Here is a 16,561-nt window from a genome sequence, read left to right on the forward strand (position 1 = left end):
TATGTATATGATCTATGTTGAATTTAGATTTAATTAGCTTTTTCTATTCATTTGATTAATTATTTGATTTTTTCATGGCTTGCCAAAAAAAAGTTGCGCCTGTGGGCTGTATTTGTTGTCGTCCTTGCCTTGTCACAAGGATGTGTATCCTGTTAAACTGGATGTGAGAGATTATGCTGCGTCTGAGGAGTGTGTTTGTTTGTGCCACTCTGCCTCTTTGGTTGACACAGCTGTTGCTTAGTGTTTTTTCAGGTCCCTTCCCTTCTGTCTGACTGGTGCGGCCCTGTATTGTTCTGCCTCTATCAGGAGGTCAGAAAGGAAAAATCCACAGTGCTGTCTTTACCGAACATGATTTTGATCTTTTGATTCTTAACCATCAGTTTCGATAGAGTGCAGCGTCCACTTTATTATTTTGTCATCATAGTTTGATTTTTAGGAGATAAATGAGAGGAGTGAGGCAATAACTTGGAAATATAGTGTCAGTCTACAACAAAATTGTAAATCTTTCTTTTCATTTAAATATTAATAGAAATAATTCATTAGCTCTTTTCTAATGACAGTAAAACAAAGTTTTTGTGGAGAATTTTGCAAACTTCCTAAAGTTGCAAACCATTTATGTAGTCTACATTATACCAGACAGATTAAACACGTTTTGTTTGGAGATGCACGATGATATCGACACGTCATCAGTATCGGCAGATATTGGCTTTAAAAGTAAATATTGGAATCAGCCAACGTGCTAATTCCTGCCGATATTACAAACCCATATTGTTTTTTAATTGACAAAGAGAACATGTACAGAACATCAACCCTAAGTTGAAGTTTTACAAAAATATTGTAAAGATTAGTGTTTTACTAATCGGCATGCCTTCATTGACCAACATGGATTGCCAAGGTTTTGCTCCTCAGTTCAGCTTTAGGGGAGTATTTAATGCATTATATAGATTAAACATTTTTATTTTCTAATCAACATTAATGTGTGAAAGACTCTCTCTTGAGAAGGGTAAAATCTGTAAACATTGGAAATACTTTTAAAATACACCACCTTTATACTAGTATATCAGTTTAGTGACTGACCAGGAGCTGCTTTTATCAGAAAAGTGCTGCAGGACAGAATAAGAGGAAACACATCAGCTGCTGCAGAGGAAAAGGGAAAACGTGTGACGGATATCCCCACTGCTTCTTTGTTTTTAGAAGTCTCTCATCCTGTAGCCTGGAGCCGCTGCTGGTTGAAAAACAAGTCGACTTTTTAGGAATAAAAGTGAGCTGGTTTTAATTTTCAACTCTTAATATGAGCATTGAGCACAGATTCAACAATTGCTCCAAAGTCAAAGAATTGTTTCTTAATAAAATACTGTGCATCATTTTTTGTATTGTTCTGCTGTTGTCCTGACTTGGCACGTTGGAGAACAGTATGCTGGAAATAGTCTGAAGCTGAGTCGGGGAATCTCTGTCATTTAGTGAGCATAATATTCTTACTATTCCAAGATCATTTGTCCCATAGGAGGTCAGATACTCTTACTCTGACTCACGAGAGGTGCAGGCCAGAGTCTGGCAGTGTTTCTGAATTCACTGGGTCAAATTTTAGTCTGTCACAGTGCATGTGCTGCTTTTAAAGGCCCATTCTGTAGGTTTTGTTGACAACATACTGTAGATTTGAGTTATAGTCATATAACTGAAAGGTTTGAGTTATAGACAGCATAACTCTCTATCCTTTCTTCCTATCATCCAGTGATTCTCCCGTAATTGTACAGGCTTGGCGGGCTGCCAGGCCCCCCAAAAAAATTTTTCTTTTTAAATTACAAAAGTAACGTCAAATATCCATCCCAGGGTTTCCCCTTTGTTTGCAGTGCTGAGGTGCTGATGGATTCTGTGTTTTTAATTTTTAGCTGAGCTAGACCAATATTTGGTTGAAACAGATTGTTGATGCTGTTTATGCCTTCATTGTTATCCATGAAGTTTTCTTGGTGTTTCTTACCACTTTTTTTAGAAAATGGAAAGACCATAAATAACAGGAGAACCAGCTGTAAAAGTGGAATATTTTCTGTGCTGTGTGGTGGATCTAATTCATAAAAAATACACTTAAAGTGTTAAATGTGAGGATTGACTTTGGTGTGGTGGTAGTGGCAGAATGACAGCTTATTTGTGTTAGTACCCTCAGTAATGTTTAATAATGGTTTTTCTCACACTTATTTTTATAATTTACCTCCAAGTTTTGGGGGATGTAAAAAGGCAGTGCAATGTCAGCTGTGAGCTACAACTTCACTTTTACTCGTGATTTTTAGCCTGTATTCCTCCACGTTTTATCACCATTAAAATTATGCTAAACTAGCTTTTAGCAGTTCCTGTTTGCAATGTACCGATCAATGTATAATGAAATGTGATTATTCTCAGGCAAATTCAGAAAGTCTGTTTTTTCAACCAACAAATATACATATATATATATATATATATATATATATATATTTATTTATTTAACTTCTTGATGATTTCAGAACACAGCAGTATATACCTCTCCCTTTCACCTCATGCAGTACCGTTGCATCACTTTTCTCTCATCAGCTCCTTCTGCCATGTAGTTTACTTCATTCCACCCTTGTCACTATTCATTATTGCATCCCATTTATCTGTCCTGTCATACTTTGTATTTTTCCTGTCGTTCATTCTCTCCCCTTGTGACCTTCGTGTTCTTCCTCTCACTGTAAAAAGATCCAATCGGCAGTCAGTGTCTTCATGACCTAGAGGAATTTAGCATTGGTTGTTTTAGAGTCAGAAAAACACACTGACATGAACACATTCCTGATTTTTACTTCATGTGTGTCCACTAATCTTTTTTTGTATGAGTCCCTTTTAAACTGTGATAATCCATCAGTATCTGTGTGGCCTCAGGTTTTATCCGAGGCCGAAGGGCTTAGTGGTTTATATTCACAGCGATCCAGCATGATGTTAAACAGTAATTCACCCTAAATAGGTTTATCCTAACGTGGCTGGCAGATGGTTGGCACAGTGATCTGGCCAATATCAGTATTGTGGAAAAAACATGACCAACGTGCCGTGACCTCTTGCTGGATGGGAATATTTTTCCTCTTTGGATTTTCGAATCACTAGGAAACAAAACCGAATCACTTCCCAACAGTCTGTGTGTTTTTACTCACTCACTCACAGGGAGGATTTATTCCACTGGTGTAGATCTGCGCTTATTAACCTTGTTGGAGGCTGTATTCAACTTTCGCGTATTATTGTCCTGCAGTGGAGGAATTGCATTATGGGATTTTCAAATCTAGACCAGTAGGGCAGAATAAGGTTAAGTGTTTCTGTTTTAATTTTTTGCTGTTGACTCAGGTGAGCTAATACAACCCAAACTTACCTCAATGAGTACCTTTGTTTTGTCTCAATTCCCTAATCTGTACCACTAATATAAAGAGCATGTTTGGTAGTTTAGTACAACACTGATAACCATCTTCATGTGTTAAAGTGTGTAGAAGTACTCAAACTTAAAAAAAAAAAATCACAAAACTCTTTTAAGTCGTGTATCGTCATTGCAGCCGTCATTGTTTTAGTATTTGCCTTTACTCATTTAGCCACTACATTGCTAATGATTATTGATCAAAAGTGGAATTGTGTTAATATTTTTTTCAAAGTACCAGTAGTCATTCCTACAGTATTGTCACATCAATGAGGGAATTTGATTTAAAGAGATAATATAAAGATATAGCCTAAAAACATTGCAATACAGTTTATAGCCCGTATCGCCCAGCGCTAGTACATATGTCCCCTTACCTCTTTAATTATTTATGCGACTGTGATGGAGCTGAGGTTAATCAGCCTTGGAGGTTCTTACTGTGGTGAATGGCACTGTGTGTGTGTGTGTGTGTGTGTGTGTGTGTGTGTGTGTGTGTGTGTGTGTGTGTGTGTGTGTGTGTGTGTGTGTGTGTGTCCTTGTGCATATTCCCAGTTTGCAAAATGCCTTAAAACTACAGATCATTATGCAACGGTCAGATTCCTGATGATGTTTATTTTCTTTTTCAGAGATTATGAATGATGTCATCAAGAAGGTGAAGAAGAAGGGAGAATGGAAGGTAAGAAGTTCACATTTACAAGAAAAAGAAAAGCCTAAAACTACAAGTAAACACTAACTCTGGGTCCACTGATGTGTGTGGCTGCGACTCAATTACTACAGTGTCCTCTCCCACTCAAACTGATCAGTGATGTAACTTTAGTCAAATCAAAACTGCAGGTTCTTTTTGTTTTTCTCTAGTTTGAATTTATAAAACATTTCTGAACAGAGGATTTCAGAACAGCATAACAATACAACAGTAGACAGTTGGACAAAAATCTGATGTGTCGGCATTCTTTGTCATTTAGTGCTGGCTCATTTCTGTAGGTGAATCTGAGTGGTGTAGCCAAGTCATTTATTAGTCAAATATTTTTGAGAAACGGAAATCAGTCTTGAATAATGATTTTAGGCCTGTGCAGCTTTTCTGCTGAGCACCACAAGATATTCCAAACATTGATAAAGTTTAATTAGAATTGTCTTTAATCTGCAAAAAAGCAGGGAAAAGGTAAAGCAAATCAAAATAAAAAAAAAGTTAAAAATGCATGAAACATTCCCAGCTACCAAATACTGATTTCTAAAAACATTTTGAGAATGGTACAATGCAACCAATGCAGTATTTCGGTAATGTTTTCAGCTGCAAGTTTTCTTTTAGTTTCCAGACTATTCTTCTCAAAGTTAGGACGAAGTTCTCTATAAACATAAAACAATATTAAGAATGTTTTTTTTCTTTTGTTAACATATCACAATACATTACATTTTCATTAAAAAAAAGTTCTTTAATCTCTGTTCTCAGTAACATTCTCTTAATGTTGCTTGGAAAACGTTATTCCTTTGTTCTTGTGTAACATTGTGGGAACGTTATAAATATATATTTATAAAATAAATGTTATATGATCTGTCACCTGTCAACATCCCCAAAACATCCTCAGAATTTAACAGTTAAAACGTTACATCTTAGTCAGAATTTAACCTTAAATGAACATTAAAATGTTCTTTGAACATTAGATTAAAATGTTTTCTTTAAAACATTATTGCAACTTGTAGGTAACATTAGCCAATGTTTTGGGAATGTTCTCTGCTTGCTGGGTATACACATGGCTACATATATTTACAAACTGGAAGAACAGATTTGTTTATATTTGACAGTTTTATTGTTTGCAACATTTAATGTGTGTAATGAACCGTTTTGTATAGTTACTATCTTATTTTCTGTTTCCAGGCACTGATCGTGGACCAGCTGAGCATGAGGATGTTGTCCTCCTGCTGCAAGATGACAGACATCATGACAGAGGGCATCACCAGTAAGAGATGCCAGTCACAACAAACATTTCTCTGTACTGTTCTGTTTATTTGTGTATGTAACTGTATCCATGTGTTACTTCTTCTCTAGTCGTGGAGGACATCATGAAGCGGAGAGAGCCTCTTCCCAGCCTGGAGGCCATTTACCTGATTACACCCACAGAGAAGGTACGCATTTTCTCCCTCTGTCTAACATTCATGGTGTATATTTAGAGGTGTGTCTGTGTTTTTAGCAGAGAGAAGAAAGAAGCAGCGGTGAGTTCAAAAACACGTTTGTTGACTTAGTCGAAGCAAACGACACATACACACTTCTTTGTTACCATAGTCTGTGTGTGTGTGTGTCTCAAATATGTGTGATACAGACAGACCTAATAAAAAACCATAGTTTGCACCTTGCTGTATACTACACAATAATAAAAGATAACAAGTTATAGCCACCTAATCATTAGAATATAAAAGGATACACAGTGTTTGATAATATGAAATGAAGTTAAGTGAATTTATTAATCTATAGGCAACAGAAGAAAAGAGATGAAAAGTGTTTTGCTTTGAAGGAGAGTTTAAGGTGTTGGGTTTCCTAATGGATGTGAAAGTGCTTCTTTTTATTTTTTTGATTATTCTTAGATTCTTCTTCTAATTGTCTGACAACATGATAAAAAGTATATCTACAGAGAGAGCCCTTTTTGTTTAACAGAAACAGCCCTGAAATTGCTATTGTCAAATTTACAAAAACAGTAATTTTGTCATCATAAAACACATTTCTTTCCAAGTCAACAGACACAAAGTAAAATTTCTATTAAAAAACCCCCCAAAAAACTTGTTTTTTTTTCACTGTTTCAACAATCATCAGCTCTGGTTTGATTGAAATAAACTCTTAATTCACAGTGTTACATGTGAAAATATGCTGGCTCCATGCACACTATAATTACTGTTTATTTGGATGGAGTCTGGTGGATTTGGCAATAAAAAAAAATTCAGGAGGGTTTCTGGTTAAACAAAAATGAGCTTTCTCTCAAAGGAGATACTTTCCATGATGTTATCAGACTTATGATAACCATCTGAACCTGTCACCTATCACTTTTCATGGATGTAAATTGACTGTGTAAACAAGTTCATTGCAGCCTGATTCACGCTGTCTCACTCAATTCTTGAATAGTCCTGAATAATGTTGTTCTCATAATTCACTTTGACACAGAAACGTGGGAAAATAGGGTCTAGGTTGGAAAATACTGAACCTTCCCTTTATCGGATCCACTGCTTTTTTAAAGACTTTGACAACATTATTTAATCAGATCGTCATGACAATTAAGCTTTCATCTATTTGACTGCACAAACTGATACATGTGAACCATAGTCAACACACTCAGGTGAATTCTGCAAACTGCTGCTCTGAATGTCTTTTTGTCTCTGCAGTCTGTCCACACCCTCATCGCAGACTTCAAAGACCCTCATTCAGCCAAATACAAGGCAGCCCATGTTTTCTTCACTGACTGTGAGTATACAAGAAGACTTGATTCAGCATTACTCTATGTAATACACTGTTGTTTTTTTTCTAAACATATTTGTGTTTTAAAATATTCAATTTTTTGCATTATGTGCTTTTTGGTTTTTCCTATTTTCTTTCTATTCATACTCAGTTGTGCTCTTTGTCCATTATGTTATTGTTATTGTTTTGTTGTTAGTGCTGTTTTCTCAGCTCCATGTAAATATTTCCTTCATAGATAAACTTTCTTATCCTTTTTTTTATTTGTAGTCATGCAGCTCATTGTTGTTAGAGAACCCAATAATGTCCTCAAATCCCACCATTTCTTTCCCAGCTCACTGTTTGTAAGTTCATTAATTTTTCAAAGCATCAACAGTGAATTAGGAGGAAAGGGGTTTGGGGATGTAGTTAGGTGCTGCATCAAAATTACGGAGTGTGCCTTTAAGTACACTGGTTACTGTGAATAATTAATCATACACAGAGATCCTCACATTGTCCACTCTTTCTTTTTGAGTGTGTGTTTTCTTTTATTCCAAGAAAAGCTGTTGTGTTTTCTAGTGTTGCATTGTACAGCGATGATCAATGAGCCCTTTTTAATTAAAGTATAAAGCTACAGTTATCCTTTACTGTAAAAGTGTCTGAGTCAGAAATGTCCTTGTAATGTGTGCACATAAGAATCTGCAGCTACAGCCTGCCAACGTATGGATGGGTGAAAACTCTGAATAAAGCAGTTTCATGGTACATGAGTGTTTTTCCTAAGCTTTTGGCTTGTTGCAGAAGGGGAGCAAACTCCTTTTTTCTCTGGTAACTTCAATAAAGGTCTCTTCATCTCCAAAACAACTGGACCCATTGAGCTAGACCAGTAAAAAAACTCTGAATAAAGCAGTTTCACTTAAAAAAGAGATGTTTTATGACACTCGTTGTGGTGGAGCTGCTGACCACAGTGGTTGATGTGAATACGCCAAATGTCTTATCTAGAGTCAGTGCTTGGTTTGTTAGTGTACTGTAGGAACATGGTGGTACATTATGGCGATCTCAGTAAATAAGGACCTGCTCCCTAAGTAAATATAAACAGCTCATTCTGGTAACAAAAACTCAAGTCTTATTTTCAAGTGATTGATTATAGACAAATCATTCCTACTACATCATATTCCATTGCTGCCAACATATCTCCTAAATCCTACACAGTGGACCTTTAATATTTTAAGATATTTTGAAACCAATGAATCACAATCCTTTTATGCACAAGAACACCTGGTATTTTTTTTTTTTTTCACCCCTCCAGCCTGCCCTGATCCTCTCTTCAACGAGCTGGTGAAGAGCCGCGCTTCCAAAACCATCAAGACTCTTACGGAGATCAACATCGCCTTCTTGCCGTATGAGTCCCAGGTAAATATCCAGCTTTTTGTATCAGTATTTGATAACAATGGCTACTCTGGTGTAGTTAGATAACCTCATGTACGCAGCTTGTGTGTGTGTGCCTGTTTTCACAAAATCTATTTAAAATCCAGCCCCTGGATTGTTTTCCCTTTTCTTGGCGACTAAAGCTGATTTTCTGTCATTGTTAGTGACTGTGAGTGAAAACCTGGGAAAGAGGAGAAATCCAGAGATAGAAAGCTCGAGTTTGAGCAGAGAGAGATCGATTAAGACACGGTGGGATGAGAGCGATGCTGCAAAGGACACAGCTAGGAATAGTAACGGGGAGGTTCTTGCTTGGTAGACGGAGAGAGGATCGAAAAACACAAATACACACTCAGGTGGTCGCTTGGCTTAGTGCTGCTGACTCACCAGTCACTGTTTTCACATTTGTCACATCGCCTCCCCTCCCTCCCACCTGCCTCTCAGTCCTTGCTATATTTCCAAAATCCTGCCTCCATCGTGTTTTTCCTCCTCCCTCCCTCTATCTGTTTTTCTATCCCACCATTCCTCCATCCTTGCCTCTGCACGTCGCTCTCTCTCAAGCTTTTTATTTTTTTCTCCTTTCCTCCAACCACATTTTTCCTAAATTTCCCCACCCCCTCTCTTTCCATCTCCCACATCTTTCCTCCTGTCTATCCTTGTCTCTCTGACTATCTGAAGATGCTGCTTGGCCCACAATGCTTTGCTCCTCTCCTGTCCACTCTGATTAATTGAGAGTCGGTGGTTTTCTGCTTCAGGCAAAGTGCTGCCTCACAGACCCGCCCACAGGCTGATGCTTTCGTCCCATTGGATGAATCAGGATCCACACAGCAGGCGGCAGCCAATGTTGGAAGAGCTAACATAGGGACCATTCTGCAGAGCAGAAGTGTGGTCACGTGACTGTAGACAGATGGAGTGGGAGGAGAAAGTGGTGGTGAGTGATGGAGGAGAGGTTAGGAAGCAAACTAATGGGAGAGGAGAGGAGACAAGTACAGAAGCGAGGAGACACAGCAAGAAGATAGGAGAGATGAGAGGACGAAAAGAGATTTGAGGGAGCTGATGAAAGATTGAAGCAGGGAGAGAGGAAAAGTGACAAGAGAGGAGAGGGATAAGGACATCAGACAAGAAAGCAAGGAAATTAAAGGAGTGAAGAAGAGAGTGGAAGAAACAGAAGAGGAGAGAAAAGAGGATATGAAGTGGAGGAACAAGAAAATGATTGAAAATGAGAGGAGTTGAGGATTAAAGGAGAGTTGAGACAAGATAAACAATAAGAAAGGCGATAACACAAGAGGAGAGAATATCAGGGTTCCCACAGTCTTAAAAAAAGCTGGAAAAGTCATGGATTTTCCACAAACACATTTTCCAGGCCTGGAGAAGTCGTGGAATATGTGACAAACCATTGGAAGTTTTGAATAAGTCAAGAAATTTGGTGTGTTTCATGAAATTATTTCAGCAGTTTTTCTTTGGATAATGCCCATTAACATAATGGCAAATTTATTCTCTGTAGCTGTTGATTTAACGTTCCTGTGTGTGTGATGTTTTGTTCACCGTCATGTGTTTCCACATTTTCTCCCTGCTTTTCCCGTCATGAATGCCCGCTAGTTGAAATTATGTTTGAAAAGAGTTTGAGTGTGATATGTTTGAAAAGTGCCAGGCAAGTGGGGCAAGGACAAAAATGTATTGTGTGTCCTTGAAAGGTCATGGAAAAAATTTGTAGGAACCCTGAAATATGAAAAGCAGCTGTTCTTGCAGCTGATATTATCACAACACCTCCAGCTAATTTTTTTACTGCAAGATAACCTGCTGACTGTCCTCTGTGACCTTCTGTATTTCACTCAATTCACATTCTCTATGATACTGAAAAATCTGTCATGATCAAATTCACTTTTACATCAAAAAAATCTGTCCTTGACCAAGACTTTGTCCCTGACAACGTTTTGGAAGGTGTAGAAGTTCAAATCAGTAAAAGCTGGAAGACAGCAAAGTGTGTTTGCTGAAACAGAGTGTGCGTCCATGCTTTTGTCTGCAGGTGTACTCCTTGGACAACCCAGATGCCTTCCACAGTTTCTACAGCCCCCATAAGACCCAGCTGAAGAACCCGGTGATGGAGAGGCTGGCCGAGCAGCTGGCCACGCTCTGTGCCACCCTGAAGGAGTACCCTGCCGTCAGATACAGAGGGTGAGCAGCAGGGGGCGCTGCTGACAGGCAGCTGTCGGTGCAGGCTAGTGGTGGGAGATATTGCTCTAAAATAATATCACAATATGACAAAATACCAAAATTATTGATATCAAGAATATGCGATTTAGTCCATAGACTAACTTCTTATACTTCCTTCTTTTTCTTTTGGAAAAATCTAAAAAGATGGAGTTGATTTTTTTCCTCTCGTGGACCTGTATGTATCTCTTAAGGAAATGTTTTATATGAACAGATACAATATTAAAATAACTACAGTGATGTTAGATGGTTCATCAGACCTTGCAGATGAAAGAAATCTTCAGTCTTTTGATTAAAATGAAAAGCTAGTCTTTCCTTATTTTGCATTGTTGGTTTTATAGAGGTTTTTCAAATCCTCAGAAAAAATTAAAGGGGAAAATGAGGAATTTGGCTGTTGTCCATAAGGCAGAATAGTCAGTTTTATATGGCCTTTGGGAACTGCAACAGGGACAAAGCTATTCAACACGTGTCATGCTATAAAATTTATTTATTTATTTCTTTATTTTTACTTTTCTCAAAGGTATATTAATTAATGTAATCCTGTCTTTTCTTTTTGTTTTGTCTCATCTGCCTGCTTGGACATCAATGTTGCTGTCCTTTTCCCTTCTTATTTTCACATTCACCTAACTGTCTGTCTCTCTGTGTCAACCTCCATATGCTCATCCATCACTCTGTCATTCTGTCAGCGAGTACAAGGACAATGCCACCCTGGCCCAGCTGGTTCAGGACAAACTGGACGCCTACAAGGCTGATGACCCCACTATGGGAGAGGTGAGCTCAGGAGAATTTTTTTTTCCCCCTTATATTAATATTTAACCCTTTGAAACCTGAGCAAATTGGCTTGACTTCTTTAAAAAACATGGGAAGCAGGCAATGAACAACAGAAAAGGAAATGACTTCGATATTAGCAAGAAATTGTTAATGAAAGTACAAGAAAATTAATGGAAAATTGAAGTGCTTAAAACATATAACAATTCTGTAGAATAATTTTGACTATGCATTTATGATAATTATAATAATATAGTTTTCCCCTCATTTTGTTTAGCTTTTTAAAAATCTTTTCTAATCTATTAATTTCTTGCAATTTGTGGAACATTTCTTACCAAGTTGCTCATTGCTTTTTTTCCATGTCCTTGAAAGAAATTGCAACAGTTTACTCAGAGTTCAAAAGTCTAATACAGCACAAGAAAAGTGATGTTGTCTCGTATTCTTGTTGCAAAAATGTATCTAAGTGGTTTAAGGTGCACAGTTGAATTCTTAATTACTGTGCTTCAAAATGATGGTATGTGCATTTATCTTAGTGCTCCTTTCGTTCCTGTATCCGTCTCTCTGTAGGGTCCAGATAAGGCTCGCTCACAGCTGATCATCCTGGACAGGGCGTTTGACCCCGTCTCTCCAGTCCTGCACGAGCTCACCTTCCAGGCCATGGGCTACGACCTGCTGCCCATCGAAAACGACGTCTACAAGTACGAAAAACACGATTGAAAAAAGTGCAGGCTAAAGCTGCAGCAGGAAGAACCTTTGTAAAATATTGATGCGAATTTACAAATTTACAAAACAGTTTCACCACAAAATACATAAAAGACATGCCCTAAGAACATAAAAATATGAAATAAAATTTAAAAAAAAACACAGCAATGCATTTTGTGTAAAAAGTATAAATAGGTCTTGGTGATACCTATTTGAGATATAATTTAAAAATAAATTAATATTCATGTAGAATTGTCATGCCATGCAAAAACATCCAGCAAAGTCTCAGGATTACCACCCTGTACCCCGGTTGCAAGTATTATAACGTCTTCAGTCACAGATTTGAGGCTAAATTAGACACATACAATCAGAATATTTCTTTTTGTTTCTTCAGGTATGAGACCAGCGGCATCGGAGACTCTCGTGAGAAGGAGGTTCTGCTGCATGAAGACGATGACCTGTGGGTGAGCCTGAGACACAAACACATAGCTGAGGTTTCCCAGTGAGTACTTTTCTTCATACGTTATATATTTACCCAGTCTTTGGATATGAAATGACAGGATTTAACAAGCATTTTCTCCTGTGTTGCCGCTTTTCCTCGGTTGCTTGTGTTTTTTCATCAGGGAAGTGACTCGCCAGCTGAAGGACTTTTCTGCCAGCAAGAGGATGAACACTGGGGAGAAGGTAAAGGAGAAGAAGAATATTTTTGATACAGTTTGAATGTGCAGTATTGCTTAGATATTCGTACTATGTTGTTGAACATGGTGGATAATTTCTTTGATTATAATTAACTCCTAACTCCTGGTGGAGATCTGTTTCACATTTTAAAGGAAGGTTTTAGAAAATCTGTTTATTCACTGTCTTTCTGAGAGACAACAGATTAGAAGTTTTTTTTTAATTTTGTTTTTATTGGCAGAGACTAGTTAGCAGGTAAATAAGAGAAAGCACACAAGCTGGATACAATTGAAAAATTACATTAATGTGTTCTTTGTTTCAACAGACCACAATGAGGGATCTGTCCCAGATGTTGAAGAAGATGCCTCAATACCAGAAGGAGCTCAGCAAGGTGTGTGTGTGTGTGTGTATGTGTTTATAGGAGTGTGTGTGTGAGTTTCCTGGTATATACAAATATTTTTCTTTTCTCTTTCAATATTTTAATTGAAATTTCACATATGTATCAAAACATGTACATCAGTGTACAAATATATAACACATACATGATATGTAGATGTGTATGCTGACCCCGTGTGCTTTGTGTTTTTCAGTACTCCACTCATCTGCAGCTCGCCGAGGACTGCATGAAGCATTACCAGGGAACAGTGGACAAGTTGTGCCGTGTGGAACAGGTGAGAAGGCAGGCGAGAGACAAGAGGACACAAGAAGCAAGAAGGGGAGAGAAAACATGAAGAGAAGATAGGAGAGGAAATGAGAAAGAAAGAAAACCATTACACTAGAGTATTGCAAATGGAGGAAATGATTGAAATTAAAACAAAACAAAAAAAAACTTCTTGCAACCAGATAAATTACACAAATTTTGAAATCCTCAGTCAAAATAAAATGCCTTTACAGTCGTGGACATGTGTATTTGGGGGATTTAAATTATTTTAAATGATATCAGACATATGATACCTGAGTTCCCTGTTGCAGGATCTGGCCATGGGCACAGACGCTGAGGGAGAGAAGATCAAAGACCCCATGAGGGCCATCGTGCCCATCCTGCTGGATGCCAACGTCAGCACGTACGACAAGATCCGCATCATCCTGCTCTACATTTTCCTCAAGAACGGTAAGAAGGAGGCCGCAGGAGATAAAAAAAAACCAAATGTATGTTGTTGTTGTTGTTTGTTTTGTTGATTTTGTTGTTGACTTGTTGAAATGTACAACGTACCAGACATTAACCTGGTAATTCATCATCACACATTTGTGATTCACAAATTTTCTTTACTTTTCTTCTTAGAAATGGCTTTAAATTAAACAAAACAGTCACCTGTACTTCATCACTTATTAAAGGTCCTGTAAGTGACATTCAGAGCACTGACAGAGCAGCAGTCTATTTGCTTTGTAAAGATGCAGTGGAGCAATGACATCCTGAGCAGACGTAACCTGACAACTCCACACAGCTATAATAAAGTGTTATATTTAAATATCAGACAGGAGGTGCGTAGTTTCAGGTTTGAGTTTTAATGAAATGATGTTGTCCTGGTGCTCAAGTAACAAAAACATGAATTTGTTTTGATCCCAGAGCAAGCTGAACATATTAAATGTATACATACAATAAGATATGACCTCTGTGTGTGTGTGTGTGTGTGTGTGTGTGTGTGTGTGTGTGTGTGTGTTTTCAGGCATTACGGAGGAGAACCTGAACAAGCTGATCCAACACGCCCAGATCCCCCCTGAGGACAGTGAGATCATCACCAACATGGCTCACCTTGGTGTCCCCATCGTCACAGATGTAAGATCCTCACCGGGTGGTGCTCCTCTTCTCCTCCTCCTCCTCCTCCTCCTCCTCCTCCTCCTCCTCCTCCTCCTCGTCCTCCTCCTCCTCCTCCTTCTTCTTCTTATTCTTCCCCTCCTTCTTCCCCTCCTTCTACTTCTTTTTCTTCTTCTTATCCTTCTCCTTCTTATTCCTTCCCTTCTTCTTATTTCCACTTGCCCTGCGTCTCCTCCTTTTCATCCTACTTCTTCTCCTCTGTCTCCATGTCATCCTTCCCCTTCTCCTCCTTCTTCCTCTCTTCCTTCTCCTTTCCCTCCTTCACCCTCTTCTATTCCTCCTCATCCTAATTCTTATCATCGTCCTGCTCATTCTCTTCCTCCTTCTTCTCATCCTCCTTACCCCTCTCCTCCTCCTCCTCCTGAAATTTTACTCCTCTGCTTCTTATTCATTTCTTTTTTTGCTCTGCAGAATTTGGACCAAAAAGTGTGAATCTTTCTAGACTAATACTTTTAGCATCTTCTAAATAAAAAAATCTCTCGTTCACCTCCTTGTTTCTCCTCTGCTTCATTAGTCCACCCTTCGCCGAGGAAAGAAGCTGGACAGGAAGGAGCGTGTGAGCGAGCAGACCTATCAGCTGTCCCGCTGGACACCACTGGTCAAGGACATCATGGAGGTGTGTTTGACTGTTTCTATGTGTGTTTTAAAAAGACAAAGAGAGCTTAAATTAATCTACAGCCATAGTAGTTGTTTGTCACATTTTTTAGTTTAAAAAATATCTGCAGTATTTTTTCCCTCAAATCAAGAGTCCATAAACAAACTAATTCATCCAAGCAGAATTATTTACTTTCCAGTTAACATACACAAAAAAAATGTCAGTCAAACAGCTGTTTTTCCTGTGTGGCTGTTATCAGCTATATTTAGCTGCTTATTTGTGCAAAGCCAATTCTCCAATGGACCTCCATGATGGAGCCACACAGGGTTGCTAAGAGACATGATACAACTGTGAAGCCCCTATTGAAGTGAGGTGTGTGTGTGTGCGTGTGTTTAAGGCAGACAATATTGCTGATAAAGCTCTGTTTTGTGTTTTTGTTCTCCTGCAGGATGCTATTGATGATAAGCTGGACACCAAGCACTACCCATACATTTCCACCCGCTCCTCTGCCTCCTTCAGCACCACTGCAGTCAGGTACACACAGAAATATGCACATATGCAAACCTGTTGAGAGCCGACATATTGACATTTTCCCAGGGCACAAAAAAAAAATCCTGAAAATTTTCAAGCCTAACCCCATGACTTAACAGCATGCCAGCGTCACTCTGTCCACACTGAATCCATTAAATATGCAGTTCTGTAACAACATATAAGCAAACCATGTACCTATCAGCTGTGCACTTGAGATCAGACTTAAGATGTAACCACTTAAAGATGAGTCAGTGCTTGCTATTTTCTTTGTACACTTTAAATAGAAAACATGTTTCATAATGTGATATCTACTGGAAATGACATACAATGTACCCAAGCAGCAAGTAGGTTATTATTAGCGATGTGTCATTTTCCAGAAACTTTCAGCTCCCTGGTGATGTGTCTCCAGCCAGCTGCGTCATAATTTTATTTTTTGTAGTTAAATGAGATGCCGTTGTGTAGATAACTCCTCATTTCACCCTCACAAATTAGATGTCTCTTGTCTTTTGCTGCACTTTCAAAGTGAGAAACCGGAATAAATAGAAACAGGCCATCTGACAAAAGTTCAGCTCACAATGGTGCCCTTGTCACTTACAGCCAGTTAGAAAATTCTACTAGACAATAATGAAATCAAGCTCATTTTTATGTGCTGATGCTTGCTTGTGTCCCATTCAGTCAGGACATGGTAAAGGAAACCATACTGTCTACATGATGAGCAAATTAACCGAGACAAGTGTAATATTTATTTATTTTTAAAATAACAGTATTTGCACATGAGAATATTTAATAAACATAGATAATATTTGACTGGAATTTTTCCCAATTCGTCTGGGACGTTAAAATTTTCCAGGGCACGCGTCACAGAAACCCTGTACAGCGCTATATAGCCATATGCGTAGCATGGCGTCTCATCACAGGGTAAATTAGAAAGGTCGAAATGGTGGCAGATCAATAGTAATTTGGGAGGGGAGACAATGAGCCCAATGGATCAATACTAGAGAAAAACTGAGAGCAGGGAGGGGA

At 38.4% G+C, this 16,561-nt stretch overlaps 1 protein-coding gene across 2 annotated transcripts in view; it reads left to right on the top strand.

Annotated features, from left to right (window-relative positions):
- Positions 1-16,561, top strand: part of stxbp1a (syntaxin binding protein 1a) — a 39,009-nt gene that overhangs the window by 11,406 nt on the left and 11,042 nt on the right. For both annotated transcript variants that reach the window (XM_042509331.2, XM_042509332.2), the window contains exons 2-17: positions 4,030-4,079; positions 5,277-5,358; positions 5,448-5,524; positions 6,770-6,848; positions 8,125-8,228; positions 10,267-10,415; positions 11,138-11,222; positions 11,787-11,917; positions 12,316-12,423; positions 12,545-12,605; positions 12,922-12,987; positions 13,187-13,267; positions 13,569-13,707; positions 14,264-14,373; positions 14,927-15,028; positions 15,456-15,541. In XM_042509331.2, coding sequence (XP_042365265.1) covers positions 4,030-4,079; positions 5,277-5,358; positions 5,448-5,524; positions 6,770-6,848; positions 8,125-8,228; positions 10,267-10,415; positions 11,138-11,222; positions 11,787-11,917; positions 12,316-12,423; positions 12,545-12,605; positions 12,922-12,987; positions 13,187-13,267; positions 13,569-13,707; positions 14,264-14,373; positions 14,927-15,028; positions 15,456-15,541 — 1,510 coding nt within the window. The remainder of the gene's footprint in view (positions 1-4,029; positions 4,080-5,276; positions 5,359-5,447; positions 5,525-6,769; positions 6,849-8,124; positions 8,229-10,266; positions 10,416-11,137; positions 11,223-11,786; positions 11,918-12,315; positions 12,424-12,544; positions 12,606-12,921; positions 12,988-13,186; positions 13,268-13,568; positions 13,708-14,263; positions 14,374-14,926; positions 15,029-15,455; positions 15,542-16,561) is intronic.

The sequence above is a fragment of the Plectropomus leopardus genome, chromosome 20 (assembly GCF_026936395.1).
Source record: "Plectropomus leopardus strain MGB_pleo_1.0 chromosome 20, ASM2693639v1, whole genome shotgun sequence".
NCBI classification, from domain to species: Eukaryota; Metazoa; Chordata; class Actinopteri; order Perciformes; family Serranidae; genus Plectropomus; species Plectropomus leopardus.